General features: G+C 38.2%; 1 protein-coding gene across 3 annotated transcripts; it reads right to left on the bottom strand.

Annotated features, from left to right (window-relative positions):
- Window positions 1-554: 554 nt before the first annotated feature.
- On the bottom strand, window positions 555-26,547 carry SUCLA2 (succinate-CoA ligase ADP-forming subunit beta). Of its 3 annotated transcripts, XM_080612166.1 has the most exons (12): window positions 26,406-26,492; window positions 25,982-26,168; window positions 24,847-25,030; window positions 15,038-15,137; window positions 14,669-14,831; window positions 11,819-11,947; window positions 11,231-11,369; window positions 9,191-9,352; window positions 8,967-9,109; window positions 6,267-6,387; window positions 5,878-5,966; window positions 555-5,227 (listed from the first exon to the last, which is right to left on the bottom strand). In XM_080612166.1, exons 3-12 carry the CDS (start codon window positions 24,941-24,943, stop codon window positions 5,153-5,155), a joined length of 1,218 nt encoding a protein of 405 aa, XP_080468292.1. In that variant the 5' UTR covers window positions 24,944-25,030; window positions 25,982-26,168; window positions 26,406-26,492; the 3' UTR covers window positions 555-5,152. The 3 variants fall into 3 exon arrangements, 2 of the variants coding, with proteins under 2 accessions (XP_080468292.1, XP_080468291.1); XM_080612165.1 differs by lacking the exon at window positions 25,982-26,168 and having other exon boundaries at window positions 26,406-26,547; XR_013956356.1 differs by lacking the exons at window positions 555-5,227; window positions 5,878-5,966; window positions 25,982-26,168 and adding an exon at window positions 7,448-7,638 and having other exon boundaries at window positions 6,269-6,387; window positions 26,406-26,547.
- Window positions 26,548-26,634: the final 87 nt, after the last annotated feature.

The raw sequence follows: 26,634 nt of genomic DNA on the forward strand, positions 1-26,634 counted from the left end.
AATCACAGAATCAGCTAGGTTGGAAAAACCCTGGGCTGACCAGGGTAGCAGCTCTTCAAGGGGGTGTCTTCTATAAAGACACCACAACTACTTGAAGCAGCTACTCACCATGAAGGGAGGCCAGGCACATCCAATGCCTGGTGTGACTCCTTTTGGTGAAAAGATTTGATATTGCCTAGCTCAGGAAAGGTCAGAAGTGTGGAAAAAGAAAAGAGCTATTTTAGTGCTGGCTCCTAGGACTGAGGACCCCCAAGTCCTGGTTTTATCCCTCACGTACGCTGTTATTTTTCAGCGAACACAACTCCATTTTCTCTACAGCCTGAACTTCCCAAGGGCTGAGTGCACGGCTCAGTTCCAAAGCTACTGACAGATCTGCTGACCCAGACCTTTTGCAAGCAGCACTTAAACAGGTAACAAAGATAGTGGTAACAGAGATGGGTAGTGCAACAACAGCACATCACCCTCTCTCTTAAGTGATGCTCAAAACAAGAGGCAATACTGGCTCTTTTCCCCCAACCAATATATCTTTCCTGTTTAAATGTGCAATGAATAACAAGAACACTTACCACTAATAGTGTTACTTTGTATTGCAGTAAAACGATAAACACTGTTCCCAAACTCATATATAGTATGCTTATGCATACATAAGTCTAGACACACATGCACATATATACATACACAGAGATGCATACATGTAAGAACTACTGCCATGATCAGTCTCTCAGAATCCGGGTGAACTATAAAAGCAATACAAATAGTTTCACACTATTTGCAGTGAAGTCTTTTATTCAGGCTGTACCCATTCAGATCCCTTCTCGTTTTCCTCCACATGTTGCCCCCCAACATCTGCAGAAATCAGCCATCATTGCAAAGGAAAGGACAGACAGATGAAGATTTCAAGCAGCAGCAGAAGCTGCAACAGGAGAAACTGTAGGAAACAGGAACAGAAAGGCCCCTCACAGTGCTTTTGAACTTCACAGCAGATGGAGACCAAATATCATTAGTCCAGAGTGTGATACAAGTTCAGAAGAAAGTGAGAGGGGAAACAAAAAACAAAAAAACCCACAACCCAAAACAACCCTCTCAAAACCTTACTGAATTCCCCTTAAGGAAACTCAATTACCAGAAATGGTGGAAAGTCTTAATACACACCACCTCAGGCTCTCTTCCTGCACTTTGAATATCTGCTTTCCTAGAACCAATGAGCTAATTAGTGCCTGTGAAATCAAAAACAGTTTTCCAGAAATTATCTGCCCTGCAGACACAAAAGACAACTCTGTATTAGGAATAAACTATCCCTATTGCTGTGTATCTATTGCTCACACACCATTCCCTGTCTCTGTAGACAGCTGTGGAATTTCTTATATTTTAACACATGAAATTTGGAGTAAGGTAAAAAAACCACAAACCAAGCAGTGGAACACCTGTGTATACATGCCCTTCATTAGGCTTCTTGCACTTCAACACACACTTGAAGAAAATCTTTCATTACATTTTAAGGATTGATTAATTATGACATACCATCTCACAAACTAATTAATTAACTAAAAGAAAAAAAAAATGTAGTTTAGTTTGCAGGGTATTTCAGCTACTTGCCTCAAATGAACACACCTGATGCGCTATAGCAACTCCAGAGTTGCTATAGCCACTGCCAGCTTTGAGTAGCTTGCCTCAGTTGTAGCTACCTCCAACTAACAATACTTCAGATCCCAAATCGCTGCTGACTGGGATAGCATGTATGTGAGGCATTATTTCTTATCCAGCTCGAGTATTTTTCCTAGGCATCCTTCAGTTGTTTTAACCAAATCAGAATACATCCACCAAACGGATCTGTATTAATGCTACTTAGAATTTTATTGTCTGTTTTTCCATGAAGGTCAATTATTTCACTGAAGTATCACAGTAGAAGGTCAATTATTTCACTGAAGTATCACAGTAGAAGGTCAATTATTTCACTGAAGTATCACAGTAGAAAATGATATAATAATACACTAAATAGAAACTGGGTCAGTAGATAACACAGGAAAAAAAATCAAACATAAAATAAACAAACATAAAATAATAAGAGACTTCATCTTTTTAAATAATTACGGAGTAAGATCCACCCTTAATATCCACCAGAGATGTCTTCAAGCACACTGGCCACAATGTACCCTAACACTTGAGATACCTATGGGACATGAAAACAGTCAGTTTCTGAATTTGAAGGCTGGCAGTGGTTACAATATTATTACAAAAATGCACTTGCTTTTATGGCATCTCAAAACAGCTACAAAACTCTGCACCGATAACGACTGCATCAAAAGGCAGCAAGTCATCTAATACAAACTCCTTTTACTGCCATTAAAATCCCTGCTCCTTTGAAGCTCTTATCTGTAAGAAGTTGTTTACACATTTTTCACGGTTTTTTTACTTTCTCAGAAATCCTGCTTTTGGCCATATTGACTAATTTTAGTAAGTTTCCATTCTTATGCATCTTTGATTATTAACATTGCAATACAGTATGGGTAAGGAAGTTTTTTATGCAGCTTTAAGTTGATTCAGGCAGTTCCTACATCAGCTCTGGGCCCTTAAATTACCAACTACACATCAAATGGATCAACATTGCTTGGCTGCAACATACTTTGATTTAGGCAGAACAGTCTAAAACACAGCACTGTGGTACCTAGGTAATTAAAGGAATCTCCGTATGCCTAGTTAGTTTCAAGATACCTAACACTCGATCACTAATTCTGTTTCTTCATTAAGTGAAATAACAAGAAATAAATGTTTCCAGACCCCCATCTTTGGAAAGGGGCATGTCTGCCACTTACATACACCACCTATATATGCCACCCTGGCCACAGTCCTTCATGTTGCTGTTCACACTCCTCCCACCCTATCTGTGACACCATATTCAACCCCTTACATGGATTTCTGTTTTCAAAGAAACTATTTTTTTTTTTTCCAGCTGGGAAGTATTTGGATTACAAAGCCATAAGCATTGCTTAAGTAACTTAAAGCAACTCCCTGCCACTCTACAGATTGTTACTGCACACTCTGGTCAGGAAATTGGATGCAGCCACCCTCCTATTCCATACCTGTTCTTCATCCTTAAAGGAATACTATGGGCTTTAGAATTATCCTAATGGCAAACCACTGCTTTCTGTCACATGTTACTTGTGAATACATCTGAGAAAGGCAGTATTTTACATTCCTCTCAAAGATAAAAACTATTTTGCCTTGGCTCCATCCCCTACTGAACTACACTTAACATTTCAGATAGGGTATAAAGGAAATACTGGTCTAACAGCAGGATCTAGTTTTGCCTCCATTCTAGTCCAGTATTTGTACTAAAATACCATCTCCATTTTTCATTTTTGACATCAAGTCACTTTTGTCTTACTGTTCCTAGTTATTTAGAGTTAGGCTGGTTAAAAAAAATTCCTCTGTATGAACCTGGAACATTATCATTCCACACAGATTTTGAAAGTTAAAAAATAAGATTAGAAACAAACCCACAGGCTAGAAATGAATTATATTATCCAAATCATTCAATGCTTAACAAATCTATTCAAACTGGTTACTTCTGCAAATCCATTCAAGCCATTGAATAAAAACAATTCCAAGCATATCCACAAGCCCAATCTGGCATGCTGGATCAACAGCACACAGTACTCAGCTATGTGATACCACACAGGATTGAAAATAATTTATTTAAATTCAGAGTGACCTTAATTTCTGATTTTTCTTAGTACTGTCAAAAGACTGCTGTAATACACTATGCTAGTTTAAAGTTCCTTCATTTATTACCCTACCTCAAAACTGCATACGATTGACTGTTTCCCCACATTTCATATAATCCTTTTAAGTCCTTAGTTCATGTTTATATGATATCACATTTTGAAATCCCACCACAGACAAGTGTTCATTATTTCCTGATAAAACCACATTATCATTAGCCAAGAAAATAGCATCTTCAACAAAAAAAAAAAAAAAAAAAAATCAACAGGCCTACAAAACAAACAAAAAATGAGTAACAGTAACTAACAGCATTTGGAAATTAAGTGGAAAATGGACCATCATCCAAGTTCTATATCATTACAAAATCAACAGCATTGTAAGGCAACAAAAATAAATATTAATTTGTTAGTAGAAGCACTAGTCCCCCCCCCAAAAAAGTGACATTTTCTTGCGTATTTGTTTATGTAGAGATCAGTTATGGCCACTTCAGGAAGATGTTATATGCATGGTATCTGTCCAGGCTTTTCACCACAGTGTGAGTTCATGTGTTTTTAATCATGCAATGAAATCCAAGGAGGGAAAAAAATAACATATATGCTATTGTAAATTGACTCCTAAGAAGCTTTTACATTGCGATCCTACATTATAGTTTAGTCCATGAGTATATGTAATTTATCAAAATGGTAACATATACAGAAAAAGACTACAGAAGTTTTGGGAGACATTTTATTAATGTACAATTTCATTAGCGATGTACAATAGACAATTTCATTCTGTATGTATTCTGTCTCCTTGAAGTTTGGTAAATGCTTGTTCATATATAAAACTACACAATGCTTTTTTTGCAAGGACCAGAAACTGTGAAAATCTAAGTGCTACAGTATATTTTGTAGTGAATAAACACGTTGTCCAGAAGAGTTACCAGCCACTTCAGTGAAGCACTTCTAAAAATGTTTCTGATCAAGTTCAAATGCACCTGTTCATAAATAATGATTGGTGGGCTCATCTCCATTATATTGCTAAGGACAACTGTCTCCAACATAAAATACCGTTTCAATACATTTCTCCATATGGTCAACTAGATAATCTAGTCATATTTACTTTTAACCAAATTTACAAGTAAAGTAACTTCAGAATTTATTCAGAATAATTATTTTTCAACCAGAAGCTTTACTTCGGACAACGCAGAAATATATTGCAAGTGACATTCTGCAGCAGAAGCTGGAGGCTTGGAAACAACTAAGGACTAAAAGATCAGCAATACACACTTTTACAAGAACTCTGACCATTCTGAATGTTAACGTTAAAAACAGGTATTTCAGTTTGTGCGTCCGTCAAACAATCAAAACCTCCACAAGAAAATGAAAGCTATCCCACAGAACACAGTATTTCAGAGAACATGTTAGACACCAGCATGACATTCCTCATTTCAAATTGGCAGCTGAAATTTAACATCCACATGAGCTTGTTTTGCTAAGCTTACTATTTCGGAGAGTTTCACCACCTGAAAAACAGAAAATAAAGACTGACTTGAAAGCAATCCTAACTTGAATGAGCTGGACCAAACTTTTTAAACAAAGTAATGCCAGAGAATCACCAGCAAAATCCAGGGCGGGGGAATTATTACTTAGTCCAGTGCTTCTTAATCACTTCTAAATGAAAGGTCAAGTCTATTAGAAAACATCTCAACAGTTATACAACGTCTGGTTCTCATTTACAACCCAGTATCTTGATGAAACAATACAAGTTTATGTATCTTTATGTGAACTTTATGTACCACCCCGTTTTCTTGGGAGGTGCTGGGGTACCCACTCACAAGAGATTCTATATATTTAGAAGGTACTTCTCCTCTGAGTTCTTGTTGCAAACATTTCTGGATCTTATTTTGATACCTTACGGAGCCTCAACTTGTCTTGCACAACAACTTAAAAAGTCTATTAATTATTTCCTGCTTAGAAACTTCTGAGGTATAACGGCTTCTGATAGCTTCTGACTACATAGTAGCTCTCCTTACAAAACATGTACTTCAGGCCCTGATAATGACCAACACTGATTTATGCTAAGCTATATTTAGTTAAGTGAATGGAGTTTCAACTTCTTAATATTCTGCAACAGATGCTATGTTCTGAAAATATTCTTAACTAGCTAACTTACCATTTTTGCAGCTTCATCCAAGTCATCACACGCAAGGATTTTGAGGCCACTAGCTGTTATTAAAGCTTTGGCATCATCAACTCGTGTACCTCAAGAAAGGGATAAAATGCCACTTTTAATGAACAGGAGACTACTACCACCAGAGCATTCTCCTATTTTCTAGGAAGCCTGTTCCAAAAGTAAGTTTGTGAATAAATCTAGAAGACAACAACTTCAGCAGTTATAAAAGCAGGAAATGTCTTTTTATTAACTTGCCAATCTCAACATCTAAATTCAAGGTTTGCCTTACTTACCCATAATCTTCAGACAACCAGCTGCACAATATATAAGCTCAAGAACATTTGTCAATATGGACAGAATATGTTTAACATGTATTGAAGCACACTCACCTTGCAACCGTACCACAATAGGTATTTTTAGGTCCAAATCCTTTACTGCCATAACAATGCCTTGTGCTATCACATCGCATCGCATAATGCCACCAAAAATATTTACCAGTATGGCCAGTACCTACAGAACCAATGACAATATTCATATTAAAAATCGCCAGAGGCACATCAGATAAAAGTACCACTCAGCCTTTCAGTGTAAGGAAAATTCAAACTTCTTAAGTGTAGCAAGGGACTCTGCAAGACAGGGAACATTTCTGTTCTAAAGAACATCAGCAACAGAAGTGCAGTTCTGTCAAGTCACATACAGCAGAACTGTTACTTCCAGGAAAATGCCTGTCCCAGGAAATTTCCACATTGTCCTTCAATCCAGCATGCATTGCAGGCAATCGCCATTTCTCTTAATAGTGTCTATTCTTTGTACATGCTTGAAAAGGCACACACTCATTTTCTGTATAAAACCAACACTGTATATTATTAATCGTTTTTAGAATATTCTGAAGAGAGCTGATTGATTGTCATCAGACAGATGAAACTCCAGCAAAGTTATTTAACAACTTCGTCTGTCGACTGTTTATCTCTCCATTTCTAACATTACTCCAGCAGAAGTACTTCCCACACTAGTACCTCCACATACTGAAGAGCCAGGCAAAAGAATGCAGAAAACTTATAAAACTCATGCGTGAGAAACTGATTACACAATTTAAAAGCTAGCATGCTTAGAGGTAAAATCTCTGAAATATGTTTCATTCAGGACAGAGCCTGAGATTAAGGGAAAGTATCTTCCTACTGAAGTGGTGGAAAGGAGTAGCAAAAAGGTCATAGTCAGTGATGAGGGACTGAATAAAGGAGGGGCAAAAATACACAGATAACACTGAAGGACAGAATAAACTTAACAGGACAAAATATTCATGTGCAACTGCTTAAGAAACAGTATCTTGGTTCTCATTATCCTGCAATTAGACTAACTCATCTATGCGAGATAGTTCTTGCTCCTGCTACTAATGGGTGGAAGCAACTTAGATTGGCACCCCAGAAAGCTATTCCAAACAATGCCTGAACTGAACCCAGAGTGGCAGCCAGAGTGCAGTCCATGAGACAAGCGGTCTGCACTGCTCTCTGACTTTTAGCAGAAAGGAATCCCAGCTACAGTCATCAGGTTTTGATAAAAGAGTGAGCACCTGAAGGAAGGCAGAAAGGGAAAGATATATTAACAAGTCTGTTTGGACACACTCTGTTCTTGCATCAGCAGAGAACTGGCATTGTAAGAACTTGTCCCAAATCAACAACTCCCAGATTCTTCCTTGTTTCTTCTCTTCTCTCTGTAATTCAGGTGCTCTGTGCCTATGTCCCTCAGTTTCCCATCGGTTTGCTGAAAGAAGGTGAAGAAAGAACAAGCCTTATGAGGAGCAGCTGAGGGAACTGGGGTTGTTTAGCCTTGAAAAAGAAGGCTGAGGGGAGACCTTATCACTCTCTACAACTACCTGAAAGGAGGTTGTAGCAACGTGGGTGTAGGTCTTTTCTCCCAAGTAACAAGTGATAGGACAAAAGGAAACTGCCTCAAATTGTACCAAGGGAGGTTTAGACTAGATATTCAAAAAATATCTTCACCAAAAGAGTTGTCAAGCATTGGAAGAGGTTGCCCAGGAAAGTAGTGGGGTCACTGTCCCTGGGGGTATTTAAAAAGAAATAGATGTGATGCTTAGGCACATGGTTTAGTGGTGGACTTGGCAGTGCTGGGTTCATGGTTGAACTCAATCATCTTGAAAGTCTTTTCCAATCTAAATAATTCTATAATACCCATGGAGAGTGTGTCAGACCCTGCATTTGGTAACAAAAATCTTTCCAATCGCGAAAAGACTAAGCTTCTCTGTAACATCACTCATCATTTGTTTCTGGCCCTTTCCAAAGATGAGCAAGTGGGGGATGAAATTCTGGTGCAAAAGTAGCATAACATTATCAGATCCTGCAAGTCACTCCTGCCTTTTTCAGTTACCTTTTTTTTCATATTTTTCTTTCTTTTTGAAAAGTCTCAAACTACCATTAAGTCCCTACTGGGATAAGCATTTCTATGTAGACCAGCAACCCAGTCTTTGCATTGTCTTTCTGGGATGGTAAAGCTCTTCCTTTAGTTTCAACTACTTTATTATTTTAATAATATTCAAACACTTCTGATAAGCTTTCAATAGGATAAAACATTAATTTAGTCCTTCCAAGGTCATCACAAAATTATTTTATCTTACATTATATATAATTAGTACCTTAGATATTTATTTGTGCACAGCACAATGAATATTCATCTCTACAACTCTATGCACAAAACAGAACCAGCTGCAAAACAGGCCCAAAAGACAAAAAGAAAGGAGAAACCCAGCTGAATACTGCTTTCGGTTTAAACAGCAGACAAGAGGAATTTCTGACTCAAAGATTTCTAGAAAGATTCAAATACAGCTGTAACTTCAACCAGAGGGTATAAAAGTGCTTACTCAGTACACAGCCAAAGACTCTATTTTTTAAAAAAGGGGAAAAATACAAAAATTTTTCAAGCCCTTTTCATTTGCACCAAAATTAAGCTAACATCTCACTTTTCTTTCCTTTTTTTAATTTTATGCTCCTAAAAACATGTGTTCTGGAGAACATGCACTAAGCATTGTCTTTCAAATCACAACCTGGACCTTGATACACCAACTCTTCCCTCACCTTTTTATCAGAGGTAATAAGCTTAAAGGCTTCTGTCACTTGCTGCACTGTAGCACCACCACCAACATCAAGGAAGTTTGCTGGAGTTCCGCCGTGAAGTTTAATTATATCCATTGTGGCCATAGCTAAACCAGCACCATTGACTATATGAGAATAAAGATAACATTTAGGAATTCAGTTTATAAATCCATTAGGTCATTTAAATTTCATCAAATACAACATACCTAAGCAGCCTATGTTTCCATCCAATCCTATATAGTTGAGATCTGCTTTTGCAGCATCCCTGTCTCTTTGATCTTCCTGTGTCCAGTCCTGCATATCAAAGATCTTCTTCTGACGATAGGCTGAATTACTGTCAAAGTTTATCTTTGCATCCATACACATCACTGAAAGGAAAAAAAGCAAACCATCATTTAATATTAAAATAATAGCTCAACTTCTACATAAATACGCTGAAGTATGTCAAGTCAAACTTGGCAGCTGGCTCATGCAGTCCAAACTTACACTTTTGCTGGAAAGACAGACTTAGCACTGCATATAAATAACAAGATTCTCTCAAGTTTACCCACAAAAACAATTAAACCCTTTAACTGCAGGGAAGATAAATGAAGTTCTTGAAACACCTGTCCTGGGTTCAGCAGTAGCAGTCAGTTTTTCTCCTTCTTAGTAGCTGTTGCAGCACTGTGTTTTTGACTTTCGGCCTCGGAACAGAGCTGATAACACTGATGTTTAGACTGACCAAGGACTTTGTGAGTCTCATGCTCTGCCAGGGAGGAGGAGGGGCCGGGAGGAAGCAGGGACAGGACGCCTGACCCAAACTAGCCAAAGAGGTATTCCATACCACAGCACGTCATGCCCGGGGATGTAACTGGGAGCTACCCGGAAGGGCACGTCCTCTTTTCGGTCGGGCTCTTTTCCGGCGAGCGGTATCATATTTTCTTCCCTTGTTATTTCTCTTATCATTATTATTATTGGTGGCAGCAGTAGTGATTTGTGTTATACCTGAGTTACTGGACTGTTCTTATCTCAACCCGTGGGAGTTACATTCTTTCGATTCTCCTCCCCATCCCTCTGGGGAGTGTGGGGGGGGGGAAGTAGACTGCGTGGTTCTAATTTACAGCCGGGGCTTAAACCACGACAGTACCTTAAAAGCAAAGAAGCTTACAGTAAGCAGTTTGATAAACCTGGGTAATTTATGCTTCAATAATTAGCATTAAATTAATTTCTACAAAAGATCTCTGGTTTGGGTTTTTCTAATGCCTCTTAGTTTTCTGCTTTTAATGTGTGCGCCCCTATAAGCACACAGAAACACAATGAAAAAACATCCAAGTTTGAAGAAAAGTTGTCAGAAGAATACACACAAAAGTAAATTTTACTTAGATATAGCGGGTGTTGTGGAAAACCTAGAGTATTCTTTACATCAGAACTAAGTTTCTGTCTGTACAAACGTAAGACTTCATCTCTATCCCTCACTACATATGATATAAAAATGACAAGGCATGAGAAACAGATGGGAGAGACTGCTCCATACTGTTCATTTAAGCAGCATTATTTAAAAAACAGCCTAACACAATAACAGTAGAGTAATAACAGTATAACAGTAGAGTAATTGTAAACTTTGATGAAGGAGCTATTTTCATATTCATGTTTAAAACTGTTGTACTTGAGTTCAAGTACAAACATTCTCCACAGATTTGTTTATTGGTGAGAGGGGAATTGGTTCTAATTGAATATTAACTATTCTGCAACTAGATGTGCTAAAAACCTTACAAACATCACCACTTAAACACCTATAGTCTTTCAATACATCAAATATCAAATTCTATCAGTCATTCTGATGCCCAAGTAGTAAAGGCAGGAGATTTCTAGAAGGTGCTACTATTCTGGTTACTTTTTCAGTACCAACTTTGAATACACAATATGGCTCAAACTTCACTTCAAGCCTTTTGAAAAGATCCAGCTTCTAGAAATGCTTTATCCTGGGTAGTCAAACACTCAAAAGTGGAAGATGTGTTATTTTAAAATAAATAAAAAAAGAAAACTTAAAAGTAAGTTATTTAAACTTAAGACCCTACTTAGCAATTCATGGCAGATACCTACCATGCCTAGATTTTCAAATTCATATGCTTTATTAAATTTGGTTTTGATCATACCATGTTAATGCTAAGTCCTCTTGCTGTATACAGCTGAAATTTTAGCAGTGCAAAGCAACTAAGATCTATAAAATGTCAAGCTGGTACATGAACATAAAGAAGAAACGTTACCAACTCCTGATGAATCTTCCACCATAGGATTTATTTCTATCATGGTAGCATCATATTTCAGAAAGAGATTATATAGTTTGATCATATTTTCAGCTGCTTCATCCACCAGATTAGGAGGAAATCCCATTTTTTGGGCAAGCTGAAAGTAAAAGATCCGTTATCAGTTAACTGATACTCGGGATTTGATTTAGTTACGAATTAGGCAAGTTCCAGTTTAGCTATTATTACAGTGTCAAATGAATTTGTAAATGCAGACCCTCTCCTGTCCTCCTGGAAACAAAGTAACTCTTGGGTTTTAAGAGATTGTTTTCAATACAAAACACTGCACTTACCCTAAAAAGGAACTAGCAAGAAGTCATTATCATACACCTTTACAAGCTACACAAAAGCTAGATAAAACACTGCCATGCAGAGCTGGATTTGCATTGTCTGTCACCTGAAAATACTTAAATACCTAGTTCAAATCCATATCAAAATGCCAAAAGGGTTTAAGACAACTCAGCAGGTTGAACACATGCACACTTTACAAAATGTAAAAGCAACCCCCCCCATCCTCCCTAATGTGTACTAGTCCACATTAACAATTACCCTAACAGTTTGCTCCTTTTTTATGCCTTCCACTATATCAATGGGCTCCTTAATTATTGCATCAGGATTCTCTGCAGCAACATCTTCAATATTAACACCACCCTGAGAACTGCCTATCAGCACAGGACCCTGGAACAAAAAGGAAAGGAAAAAAAAGCATAAGTACTTTTTATTACACAATTGGAATATATTCTTCCCATAAGATTACCTCACAGCAAAATCTTCTTGTCAGTTGGAAAATGTGGGCATTTACTTCTCTGAGAATGTTACTATCTATTCAATACATCTAAGTAATAACATAATTTTAATAACAACTATGTAATAACAACGTTTTAATAACACTTTCCAAATTTTAAGGCGTATGTTTGGTCCACTTTCTTTTAACAAGGAAAACTTTCCTTTGTATACACTGTAGTAAAAGAGCAATTAACACAGACATACTAGTTTTAAATTTTGATAGACAATTCAACTTAGTAACCATATGCATTTCATCTTCTAGGTTGTCACCAGAAAAAAACATCTCCCCTTTCTCCATTCACCCCTACACAAACACACATCAAATGTCAGGCACTCATGTATTCATTCTGCCATACTTCAAGAACAAATCTAGTTCTGCAGACCTAGTGACAAGTTATTGCACGCTACTCCTGTTCAATAGAACAACACTGAAAGTAAGTCATGGAGTTCTGACAAAACAGAACTCAATTATTCAATAATAAAAGAAATTAAGAAGCACTGCAGCAGGTTTTGTTAGCTTTTTTTTAAGAAAAAAAAAAAAAAAAACAAAAAAAAAAAAAAAACAAACCAATCTAAATCTCAACAAAAACCTCAAAGACTCACTACTGGAACCTAAAAATCTCTCCCCATTGGAACAGGCCTCCAGTTTACAGTAAAGACATACTTGTATCATCTCAACTTGCTGTCTCTTATCATCACCCGCACATGGATTATGACATACAGTGTACTAAGGCAGCATTTCCTATCAGCACAGGTCTTTAACATTAAAAAGCCTTATAATGATTAACAATTAATTACAAAAAGCATGACATTGGTTCAGAGAACATGCTCAGTAACCACACCACTTATCACCATCCTTCCAAATAGAAACATATAGATGGTAAATTATTCTACATCTAATAGCAAGATTCAACACAATGAACATTTCTGGATATTCATATCCTGAACCATCAGGAAGTTACAAAACATTATAAAAATAACTCATCGTTCTATGGAATTGACCAAAGTGAATAATTTTGCTTAAAACATAAGAAATCTTGCTCCTACTGGCAAATAACACCCAAGAAATCAAGTTCCACTTTCAACAGACTATTTTACAGACTGTTTTCCCTTTAAAGGAAGAAGAAAACTCTGTGTTATTCAACCTTCACACTTCCTTCTTTTGAAAGGCATTTCCTCATCATAAGCATCCTAGACAAGGTACAGCAATTACAAGCACACTTAAAAACATGACTTCAAAAGGCAGCAGTAAAACCAAAGCACATCCCTATCAAAAGACAATAACCCACACGCTCAATATACACTAATAAGATTGATTTTTTTATACGAGATCAAGAACAAGTCAGGAAAGTATGTTTCCCTTCTTTATCTGATTTTCTTAAATCAGTTACAGCAAATTCTGTTTCCATTAAGGATGCCTGCTTATTGCTTACACAATTTTAAGATCATAAAATCCAGCCATTTACAGTATTTTAATGCCACCTTGTGGTAAGTCTGGAGTGTGTACTGTAACATTTGGATCTTCCATGCTCTATTACAGAGTACAACAGAATGTAAGTGCCTAAGTCACATAACTGTACTATAACACAACACAACTGATATTTTCCTGTCACAAAGTACACTACACAGACGGAAAGAGGAACAAATACAAAATTTAACTCTTCATTTTGCATCAAAAAATAAAAATGCAAGACTAGATTCCTCATTCCTCCACATAAAATTATTTCACACTGATGCGGGAGATACTCCTCTAATCACCAAGAATAGCACCTGTGCAAACTCTTAAGCATTGGAAAGACCAAACTCAGTTTTTGTTAAGCTTCAGAAAATAAAGTTCCAAGATCAGCTTTACTTTGGCTTTACTGAAGTTACCAATTTGTTCTTTGTGCTCCATAACAGAACACTAGTCTGTCAGAAAATACACTCACATTTCAGTAAATGGGTTTGAATTGTAGCCTAAAAAACTACATACCCACACATACAGAACATACACATGGAGTAACCTCCAGCTGTCATCTTCCTGAGAGTTCTGAAAACCAACCTCTAGGCCCAAATCTTCTTACTAGTTCCTGAAGAGTACTGGCATAAGAAAGCTACCAGTGCTCTCAAAATTGAGGGACACATTTGTGCACCTCTGGGACCCTTCACACACTGAAGAAAAAGAATGTCCAATTTATCCAGGACCACTGGCTCTTCCAAAAGGCTTTTACTTATCATGCTCCTGACACTCTTAAATAGCGTGTACATGTTCATGCACACACATAGCTGTCTTTTTAAACTAAATTCTAGTATGAGCATCTGATAGATAAGTGCAAACTCAAACTCAAATGAAAATAAATCCCTCATTCCACCCATCTCCCCTTCAGCTATATGATTCTGAACTTCAGTTGGAGCTACTTATATTCATTTATTATTCCTTAACTTTAAATGGTAGCATTACATCTTTAAAGCATTTAAACACTAAGGCAATCATGTTGTTAGAGAAACAAAATTTAGCTTATGCATATTCCTGATTTTCAAAAGCAAGTGACCAGTACAGTAAACTGTTTTGGTATTTGTGGGTTTTATTTCAGCTATAGCAACTAGTTTACTTCTATTTCTAATATTACTCACTTGAAAAGACCTTTCCATTGTTATTGCAAAATAGTATTCTCTCCTGGGATATCTGCGCTCACAGATAAATACTTGATTGCATATCCTGCCTTTTTCTCCTGTCTGCTTGGTAAACAACTTCTTTCCAATCATTTTGGAGGAGATGTCTTTTGCTTCTTCTGGACTAGAATAAAAGAAGCTCAGAATGTGACAAACTGCTGGGGAAAAAAAAACAGAAGTAGCATTTAAAAAAAAAAAAAAACTTACCTCATTTTTGTTACTTTGAGGTATTAAATTAAAACACTGATTTTAAAGTAAGCAATAGGTTCAATTCATAATATGAAACTTTCACATTTTCCTACTTGGCTGGATAATTCAGAAACAACTTACGAAAAAACTATTTTCACTCCTCCTTTGAGGCCACCTTCAAACGTTCCTTTTCCTCTACCACCAGCTAAAACCTGCGCTTTTACCACCAGATCCTTTGAACCTAGAATGAAAGAAAACCCAAAACTTGTCATCTGTGACTACTAAAACAAATTGCCTCAGGTAGAATAATAAAGGCTGTTTTCATTTTATCGCCCCTTTTCCACATTCACTTCCCTCCTCCCCATCCTGTCCCCCCGATTCAAAACACAGATGTGTGAACAAAAGATGGTATTGTAACTCACACAGGTTATTCCAAAAGTCTCAAACCACCCACCAATTTCAGCTTTAGGCTGTTCTGTGAACAAACCTTGGTGAGTTAGTGTCCTGGTTGGTCCAATAATGTTGATGTTTTGATACATCTTTAAACCATGTTTAAATCACAAATGATTAAGCACCCAATAACAACTGATTAATATCTCACAGACTATTAATAAGATGACACTGAGAATCTGATGTACAAAAATCCAAGATTTTCCTCAAACAAGTACAAACACTCTATTACTGTAACCACTATCTTCTCAGCAATGATATGTAACTGTGGCACTTACCCAAGTCAACTTGCAGGTCCATTATGGCTTCCATTCTGCAGAGCACTGATGCATAACCTTGAGTGCTCTGCAGAAGTCAGAGGCCTAAGCAAATCTTCTATTTTTTCCCCAGAGTAGGCAGAGTAAGCCCTTTAGTTAGCTCCAACTGTTTAAAAATCCTTAACAAAATATCATTCTAAGTAGGGAAGACTATGCATTTGGGTTTAAAAAGTAGAGGGCATCATCAAAAAAAGACCAGGATGTTCAAGACATAAAGCAATGAAGTAAGTTCAGTTCATCAAGTCATTTAAGGTGATAAAGGAAGAAAAACGAAGACCTGAGTAGTTACCCAAGTTCAATTACAATGAATACACTGCAGACAGCAACTAGACTGCAAGTGAATGCTGCCCATTCACTTTTGTGCAGCACATTCCATCTTTTCTTATGCCACCATTAGCTGAACCACTCTGGTCTTTACGAGCAAAGGAAGAACTTGCTGTTCTCTTCGATGTGAAAAGGCAGCCACGGGAAAGCCTAAGAAAACCGCAGTACTCCAGCAAAACTAGCAACTATACATACTGAAGGTTATGGCAGACACAAATACGTTATTTCCTATTTTGACCTGCATCCTTCCTGGCCAGATAAATTAAACTTGCATAATATCACAAGCTAGGGTGGCTATAAGCAAAGAGAATGCTCAAGTTACTACTCCCAACCAGCTACTTGTAAATCTTCCTTCTTGGCTATCTACCTAACAACAGATGTCTGAATTCACAACTGATACAAAGTCTGTTGACACGAAAAGCATGAAGGTTATAAACATGCAAGTATATGTTGACTTACTGTTTAACAACTATTTACAGATAGTCTATTATCTAATATTTAATTCAGTTCCTGAAGACAACTCTTTCTTGTGGCTACTAGGTACCATCAATCAAGTAAGTTAACATGGTTTATAGAAGACTTAACTTTTACGCAATTACTTTGAGTACACAGCTTGCTTTAGAAAACACTAAGCCTCACACGAGAGTAAGATTATCAATAGTAGCTTCCTGGGTAAATGAAGCCACACACTCCAACACACGAGCTTAAAAACAAAGTTCCATCCATTTGAAAACAATTTACCTTGTGCGTACACACAAACACAAAATGTGGAGAAGCACGACTTCCTAGTGTTAGCATAAAAGAGAGAGCAAAATATTTTATTGTCTGAGTTAGGAAAAAAAAGAAAAATAAAATAACACAGCTTTCTCACTGACAATCTACCTAGGTTTTCTCACAGGGCTCTGAAGTAACTCAAATATTTAAGATTTAAAATATTCACAGCATTATTTCACTATTTTGAGCTTTCTATGGAAGTCTGATATCTGACAATGATTCACAACAGATATATTTAGTAATCAAGACTAAGAGATTTAATTTACAGTACACTAGGAAGCTCAGAAGAGAGGGTCCTGTTTCTCCACCTTACATCTCCTACACTAAATACAGAAAGTAAAAGCTATTTCTACAGAGAAATTTTCAAGAAGGCAGTAAAATTCACCCACAGGCACCTTTTTTGTAGTTTTTACTTCTCCTAGCAATAAAAACCAGTATCTAAACAAGTCAGAACCAGATGCCAACTAAAGCTCTGTTAACATCTCAGCTGGAACATGACATTTAGCTCTGCACACAATTATGAAAGTAATTTACACTGGGAAAGACTGGTTGCCAGGATTATCACTGAAATTAAGACCTTCACATACAGGAAGGGACTAAAAGAGCTTGGCACTCCTTTAAATCTATCAAAAGAGAACAAAGCAAGTAAATGATCCTGGTCTTTAGCCATACCTGGTGAGGGACAGAGCAAGAACACACCACTACATGTACACCATACTCTCAATTTCCTGTTCTATACCAGCCAAAAGCAAAAGCCACCTACCAAGGAAAGTCAGTTCTAAAAAGGGGCACTATCTTCTTTACACAGAAGATAGTGAAGCCTGGCAGAAAACATGAAGGAAGAATGCAAGAGTCAAAAGGAATTGGGCAGAGTTGTTCCCTCTGATATTCTGAAGGCAACAATTATTACAAATGCTAGCAGGAAACAAGAGGTATGGACTGCAGAAAATAGCCAGGATGTTCTTTCGCCACTATAAGAGGCAAAATACTGGGCTAAATAAACCACTGCCCTCATCACATACAGTATTTCTTAAGAATTTAACTATTATGCATTATTCGACTTTGGCAAAACATAAAGTCTGAAAAAAAGGTGTGAGAAACAACCTCAAACTTTTTGCAATCCATTTTGGTCATAACAAAGTCATCATTGCAACAGAATGGAGCAATTGTGGCATTGAGCATAATAGTAATGACTCGTAATTCGTTTTCCTACGGCACTGCAAGCAAACTTGCAGCTTGACTGCATAAACACGTAACACTTCAAGAGCTATTTGGCCAGCTATGCTTACAAGTAATTAAGCTGCACAGACGTACCGGAAACTAAATTCAAGATAAGACGTCCCAAGAAAACCTTAACTTAACCCATGCAGAAAGGTTATTGTTCAATAAACTTCATTTTTTCCCTACAGCTCCTATTTAAAGCGATCCTGAAACTAAAGGGCAGAAATGTTTGCTCACACACCTCATCTGCAGCTGCAGTAATATCACAGAGAACTGCTGATACACAGTAATCCAAGAAAAAATTTGGAAACCAGCAGCTAACATTTTTCTACTCAGTATCAACAGTTGTGCCCTTCTGGTTTGCTTACACTGCTCTGAAATATTGCTGGGCTTCTGTTTCAATGAGAAATAGCAGTTTCTAGAGCAGGTACTCACATACAAAGTTAGGACAGTTTGCACCAGCCAACACTACACCATAACAGCAGTCCTACCCTGCCTCCTGTCCTCAGCTTTTCACTCCAGCCTCCTTTCTTGTGCCAGCATAAGTGTTTGCACAATCACACGCTGGAGCATATCAGAAGAGTGACACTGCTGGCAAAAGGCACTGAAGGCAAAAGCTAACCCACTGGACAGTACTTTTGTGAGTCTGTGTACTGTGTGACAAGCACAGTGACAGGAACACTGAAGGGAGCAGGACAGAAATCAGGACATTTGCTCTTGGCCACAGTAACAAATTGCAAAGCCTGAACACAGGGCACTAGAACTACATAGCAAACCTTTAGTACAGCTGTCTCAGGCAAATAAGCTACAGACCAATACACAAAACTCAAAACAAGCATTTGTTAAGAGCTGCATTTCCATATTAATGGCAGTTAGCACTAAAAGCATGTGGAAGTAAAAACAGTCTGAAAAGAACCAGGAAATGTTTATAAAATTAAGAGTAGATACCAATGAGAACAGGTGCCTGAAATCATCAGAACACTGAGTCAGCAACAAAAAAATTTACGCAGTACTAACACTATAGGTTTCACCTTCATCATTTATTAACTAGACAGCAAAAGAACAATACAGCCAGGAAACAGCCAGATCTTCATTTCTAGCAGGGCTGGTATCACTTTATCAGAAGGAATAATTTCTGATTCCATAACCTAAGCCTTCAGAGTGGGAGAAAGGTCTCTTTCTCCTTAGATACTCTCATAGATAACAGGTGCATGCATGAGTTATCTATGTAAATTACAATCTTATGATAACCTTAAGAAGCAAGGTTTGTTGTTCTATTGTATCTCTGGAGTTTTCTATGCAAGTAGAAAGTCTCATGATTAGGGCAGACAAACTTTACTAAAATGGTCTGTTTTGCAAGTTTCCATTCTGACTTCTGATAAATATTGACTGCAGTGGCAGTACTGCTTTCCACATATCATAAACACCTTCATAACAATTCTGCAAGCCTAATGTGTTCTGACAAAGCAAACAACAGTAAAAGGCAGCAATGGTTAATAACATAGTGCCAATCAAATTCTCAACTACCACTCAACTGCAAACTTACCCTGGGAGAGAGACAGAGACCCATAACTTTCACCTCAGTTACGCTATTTGAAAGCTTTTAGTTCCAGGAAGACTCTCCATTTAAAACACAAACCATTTTTTTCTTGTTGCACAGATATAGTAAAATCTCTAAGTTTAAACAGTACAGTTGTATTTACTGGAATTAGGGAGGGAAAAAGATGAACATGTAAGTAACAATGTACTATCAACAGAAGTCTCAACATAAAGAGCATGACAACCTTAACTCTGCCAACACAGGCAGAGAATCTCTTCAGAGTATACAGTCTTTGTTTTGTTGGGAACAGCTATTTAGAATTTAACTGACCATTACAGCAGATTTTCTTTTAATGTAAGACCTGCAGCATTTCTGCACATTTACCACCTTAGATCATCATCCATATCCTACAACACCTGAATAAATGCTCTAGAGCTTCAGACTACAGACAACCTAAAAGACATCACCTAACATAGTCTAGCAGATAACTGAGAAACAGGGAAAAGAGATAATGGCAAAACAACCAAAAACTATTAGGAAGAGAAAAACCTAGATGTGAGCTTTCAGTATGACACAGAACAAAGAAAAAAAAAAACATAAACACAAAACAAATAAAAAAAATAAAATAAAACCACCAGCTTAATCAGAGACTACCAAGAAAAGCATGGCATACACAAGGAGGAAATCACCCCAGCTTTGGTGCTACAGCACCTGGAACACCTGTTCTTTTGAAGAACTAGTAAAGAAAAAAACTATTACTTAACCTAAGAAAAACACTGCACATGTTGTACTAAACTTTGGTTTCTGATTAAATCAAGCCTGAGATGAACAAATCTATAAATCTACCCAAGTTTACTCTTTCTTTTTTTATTAACAGATACAGTTTGTATGCTTAGGCAATAAACAGAAAAACAAAGTAACAACACCGAAAAGAACTCAAAAGTCAGAAAAGAAACATCTGACAGAACTGTCTGCAGGAATAGAGCCAAGCCAATTACTTGACTCACTCTGTAGAAAGCATACCAAACGAGATCATTCTTTATAATCCACACTGATAACGAGATGGACTAGACCTCTTAAACTGCAACAGCAAAAGTAGCAGCAAATTCAAAAACTCTGATATAGAAAGGTGAAATGTTATGCACCCAGTTTCTCAACACTTCCTATTCTGAACAGCTTTTTATTTTACTGTGACAATCTGCCATGAGCATAAAGCTGTGGTATTCACTATTTCAAAATCCTACAAAACTACCAGAATACAAAACCTGCTTCAAGATATTAATCACTTCAGAAATCTTAGCTCTCAAATCCTCATGTATAGAAGCTTATACTATAAAAGAAAAGCAGACTTTTCTATACGCATACAATATGTGACTCTCTTCCACCCAACTGTTAACAGAGGGAGGCGTCAGGAAGCATCAAGTCTTCAGTTACAGCAATACATACACTTTCATAGGTGCTGTCTTAACAAATAGCAATACATTTCAAAGAGTGTGTTCTGCTGAGCTACCTGATATCACACTGACAAAGCATCTGTTCTTCAAGAAATAAGGCTTTAGGTTTATTAGTCGTGTTATTGATAACAAATTCGTATCACATTCTAAACCAGCACCAGTCACAGTGCCAGCTGGAATGCATGCATAGGCTGAGAGTACACCATATACACTTATAGAGTCTACCACCAAGACACACTGCTGCTGCCTCTTACCAACACTGTGGAACAGAATTTACCCAGCTCGCTTTTTCACTCATGCAACACATGAAGAACCACATATTGCAAAGCCCACAAATAACCAAAAATATTGTTGGGGTGGGGTTTTTTTTAATCAATAAAAGTCTTTAAAAGACTTCAGATGCAAGTCTTCTCAGCTGTGAGTAGAACGCATTCTTTCAGCAGCACAAATAAGATCTGGAGGTCATGAATGGAGACAGTGAACTACTGGAGAAAAAGTAAGTGAGCAGTGAGATTTACAGGAGGTCCAAACCTACCTTCAGAGACTGAATTACTCAACAGTAGTTATTTTAAAAGGGTCATAGTTGCACGAACCGGCATACAGTAATAATTTACGGGAAATGAGATGGAAGACTCTTTACAGGGAAAAGCTGCTTGGGGCAAGTAACAAATTCTGGTGATGACTCTCGACAGCCGCAAATGGAAAGAAAAAGCTATATGCAAACCAATGCTGTAATAATGACAAAAGACAACCCTTCCATGACCCAACAGAAAGGATTCTTAAAAAACAGAAGCAAAGAATTAACCATTTGCAGAATCCAGCTAGAACAGAAATCTGAGTTGAAAGCAGCACTATAAGAAATACGACAGCTGCAGCAGAAACCAAATTTTTAAAAAATAGCAAAAATATATATACATTTTTTTCCCTTAAGACTCAAACCAGGTTTAAGTGAGCTGTCACCATGGCTAAGAAGTTGCTCACAGCATCTAATTTCATCTCAGTTTCCTTAACAAAAAACATTAGAAAAATGTTAGAGAACAATGCAAGCTCAAAAACTGTTTTTTACTCCACATACATTTCAAAATTACATGTAGGTAAACAATCTGCTCTCTTCAGGATATTTTAGTCTTTAGCAGAAAAAACATTTAGTACAAGAAAACTGAGGGAGTGGAGAGGAAGCAACCTTTCTGGTTTCCAGACTATTCTAACTTCAGACCTCAAGATAAGTATAACTTTGAAATTCTAACAAATTTCATCATTTTTGTTACTTAAAGAATATTTAGTGCACTATCCTAACTAGTGCTCTAAGACAATCTGCAACATTCCTATGCCTTAGCTTGATTCTACCACACCAGCTACCTCACAGTGATAGTAATCATCAGTATGGTTAAGCTTTGGCTTTATTCATGCAACGGGCTTACACTGATTTCGCTACAGCCACAGCTAAACCACAATAATCTCTGATAATAAGATGGTTGTGTTTGTTATACATTGGGATAAAAAGTTACCCATTTCTAAGTGAAGCGAGGTATTTGCAAAAGGAAAGAAATTCAATGCCAAAACTCAAGTTTACAGAGAGCAGGTTTCTGACTAAAGGTTATCAGGAGCATGTGGATCACCACTAGGAAAACAGAGCAATCAGTGTTACCTACTATCTTTGGGAGGGTTTAGACAAACATGTGAAAAAACAGTTTAACACCAAAAAGAAGCAAAAGATAATCTACCTACTGGCAACATCTCTTACATTACAAAAATAAACAATGAGCAAGTAGACCAAAAAAAGTGAGATTTTTTTCATTATGCTAGAGATTGGGTTTGCTTTTAAAGTACATACCAGAGGTACTAGTGAAAAAAAAAAGGGGGGGGGAGGGGGGCAAATGGTCACAATAACAAAGAAATCCAAAACACTGGAGCAAAGGATAATCTGTCACCATTCAGAATGAATTCTAGACAATGTTTTAGCTATGACTCAAAAATCAAGCTCCTTCACTGTGTTCTCCTTTTGGGAAGTCATCCCTTCCTCAAGTACCAAAGAAAGCCACAGCACCATAGTCAAGTATATGGCTGAAACCAGCAGCCCAGAATTTCTCTATTCCAGCTTATGAAGGAATGCAAACTCATATACTTAACTTCATTTTTCTGATCCCGAATAAACTGCATAGGGCCACATACTCCTTTATTTGGAGGCATACCTATGACACCACATGGATGAGACAGTTATAAGCCAGCAATCAGACACACCTGCTTTGCTACAGGAACCCTCTCTGAACAATGAACAATACAAAGGAATCATGACCTTCGAGTTTCCCTGCTCGCTACTAAGAGCCACAAGCAAAGGTTGCCTTATTTGCCACTAGTAGAAGTTCTATGCAACATATTAATGTAAGCAAGGGGGTATGTCCGATTTGTGAAGTTTAGATTACGCTACAATGCAACCTGAACAGAAGCAGCAGGTCTGAATTTTAAAGCATTCCCAGAAGTACTTTAACACCTTTCTTTAATATTAATGAAGTTATAATTTTGTGTCATTTATTCTCTAGTGGGAACAAGAGAAAGAAGGCAGGCAGGCAATACCAGAATTTCTGGGATACCATATCTGAAGGAAAAGCAGCTTTTCCATTCCTTTCTACATTATAAAGCAGTCTCAACTTGCTTTAGGAAAAAAAAGGTATCTTTTCGTGACTTGATTTCTTGCCTTAAATGTACATATGAAGCTGAAATTAATCTTACAAAACCTGTAACCCTACGAATCACTACAAATGTAACCATTTGGAGGTGAAAGAGATTTAGGATTTGCTTACGAGAACAGAATACAAGTAATATCCTTTATTAAAGCTTTGTGATAACCCTACTACATTTTTTCAAGGGAGGGGGAGCTTTAAGCTAAAAAAAAAAAAATAAAAAAAAATCAGTATTAATGGCTCTAACAACAGAAGCCAACTTCTACATCACATCCCAATTAAAACAAAATTTTACTAAGACAAACAGTAGGTAAAGTAGAAATTAATACTAGGCAGTCAAGTCCAAAATTAAAGCTCAACTCTAAATACAGTATTTAAGCACCAGGAAAAGGAGACTGGATTCTCTGCCATCAACAAGCCAGGAATTTAGCATACGAACTACAAGCCATTAAAGTTCTCCCCTCCTGCATGAGGCGGCTGCATTTTGCCAGAACAGCACATTCACAAAGGTACAGGATTTTACTTGTCTTCTGCAGCCTAAAGGCAAGAATGCTTTGCATCTTCTGTTCTATATGAGATCTTGGACTACAGAAGCCTTACCTGCCACCACCACTGAAGCTCTTCACGCAAGATCTCATCTAAACTTGTTTGAGAGTAAAAAGACATCAGGATTTGTAGCAGAGTCTACTGCTCATCTCAAAGAGGTTTGTGTAGCTGTATTAGTCTAAGCTAACACAATTTATACCTGCCCCATTCCTTCTAAGTGAGACAAGTTACTGGAAGAGTATCTGCAGCATTCAGATATGGAAAAGATGATGCTCAAAATACAAGTTCACAGCCTTTAATGGAAGCAAGACCAAGTCCTTCCCCATTTCAGGGTCACAGTTTAGCTTTGTAAACAAGTCTGAATAAAGACACTCTCAGTTAAGTAAAACTAGGTCACAACTGATTTCACTGTGTGAAAGCACACTGCTTGTTCTCTGAGCAATCCTAAGCATTAGAAATCATCAGATTAAGATAATGTCAGCTTCAAAGTAAATACTCGAATCTACAAGAAAGTTGCTTCACAGGAAAGGCTCTCTTTAAGAGAAGATATGTTCATAACTCCAACAAACATCTTACCAGGAAAGACAGAAAAAGTAGTTACACTTTGTATCAATCCCATGCCTAAATTGTACATGTTCTATACCTATTTCTTTTGCTATTTTGTAAGCTTCATCTGGTGTCTTGGCAACTAGTCCATGTGGAACAGCAATGCCAGCCTCCTGCAACAGTCCCATGCTCATGTACTCATGTAGCGACAGCCTCCTCTGTTGCTGTTGTTGCACCTGAAATCCATGATTATTGAGTATTCCTGGGCTTCCACCAAGTACCTGAAGGAAGAGAAAAACAGAAAACAGAAAAACAAAAAGAACATGACTCTGTTGGGGAAAACTGCCATCTTAACTTAGGTTAAAAACCCTATACATTAAAAAAGTACAGTTTACTGTATCAATGCAAACACCTGAACACTTAATCCTAAACTTGTTGTACATTACCCTTCCACATTAGTCATTCATGTCAGGTTTGGTACTGGGGTTTGTGAGGGTTTACTAAGGCAGTGGGAAAGAGCCAGCGAAGCTGCTAGCACTGACAGGATTAAAACACCCTTGAGTATGTGGCTGCCATTTAAGTACTTAAAGGAATATATCTGTAGGGAAAAGCGCCTTGAAGAATTTTGGAAGTATAAGAGAACAGAAAAAAAGCACACAGAATAGGTAATTCAAAATTTCTGGTAGACTGCCTCTGTCTGCCAAACTTGGGAAGCCTTGGGAAAGAGGGGCAGCAGAAACTGAAAGAAACTTGCATTTATTCTGGGGATTGGTTGGGGTTTTTTTGGTTGGTTGGTTTGGTTTTTTTTAATATGTACCATTGGCACAAGTACTACATGTATTGGGAAAGTTTTAACAGACTGGATTTTTAAGGTTTCATTTCATCTTAAATAAAGTAAGCACGCAGACAACACAAAAGCTTTACTATGGCATTTCAAGCTAGCAAATCGACAGAGCCTATTTAGCCTCCAAAGGATTCTTTCTGCAAACAGGAGGCCCCTTCCTTGGCATGAAACCCAAGTGAGAGGTGCTGACCGCTGTAGCTGCTGCTCCTGGCACTGACTGACCAGCCCTGAGGCTGTGCGTAACACGAGAGGGGAACTCGAAGCGACCTTCCCCCGTGTGTGGAAGGAGAAGAGAGTCCCAAGGAACATCTGTTACACACTTCAGCCTCCCTCGCTCTTTGATTTGCACTGGTTTTCTGAGGTTCTTCAGCCAAAAACATGACCATACCCGTAAGTCATTCACAGGAAACAACGGCAGAGACTGGGGAATTGCGAGCTGGAAGAAGAGTCTCCTGACACAGCCCTATTCATCCTATGAGTAAGGTGACAGCGGAGATGACAACATCGAGATTTCCAGGCCAAGTTAGGCAGGCGGAGTTTGAAAAGGAAGGAAAAGGGGACCACGCACTCAAGACCTGCCACAAGCAAAAACAGCAGCTAGGGTGGCACAGCACGTACGTCAAAGGCAAGCGCACAGCCTGCCACCAAAGGCAAGCGTCAGCCCCGCCGTCACGACAGGGCGAGGCAGGTCAGAACAGGACAGGACGGCGGCAGCCGGACTAGACGGCCGGTCCTCCCGCCATCGCTTCGCAGCCTAGGCCGGGCCCAACCCTGCCCACTCCGTCCCACCCCCGCTCCCGAGCGGCCGCTACCTTCGCTGTGGCGGTGCCCAGCGCGGCGCGGAAACCGCTGCCCCTCAGCCCAGCCGACGCCCGGCTGCAGATCATGGAAGCCGCCATGGCTGAGCACCTTCGCTCTCAGGTGCCCCTCCCGGCGCGCATGCGCCACCACCGAGATGGGGTGGAGGGTACAGAGGGAATGGGGTGGAGCAGGAAACGATCGCGCGACTCCCCTCCTTCAATGGCAAGCACCGGCGACGCG

This window comes from Psittacula echo (genome assembly GCF_963264785.1).
Source record: "Psittacula echo genome assembly, chromosome: 3".
NCBI classification, from domain to species: Eukaryota; Metazoa; Chordata; class Aves; order Psittaciformes; family Psittacidae; genus Psittacula; species Psittacula echo.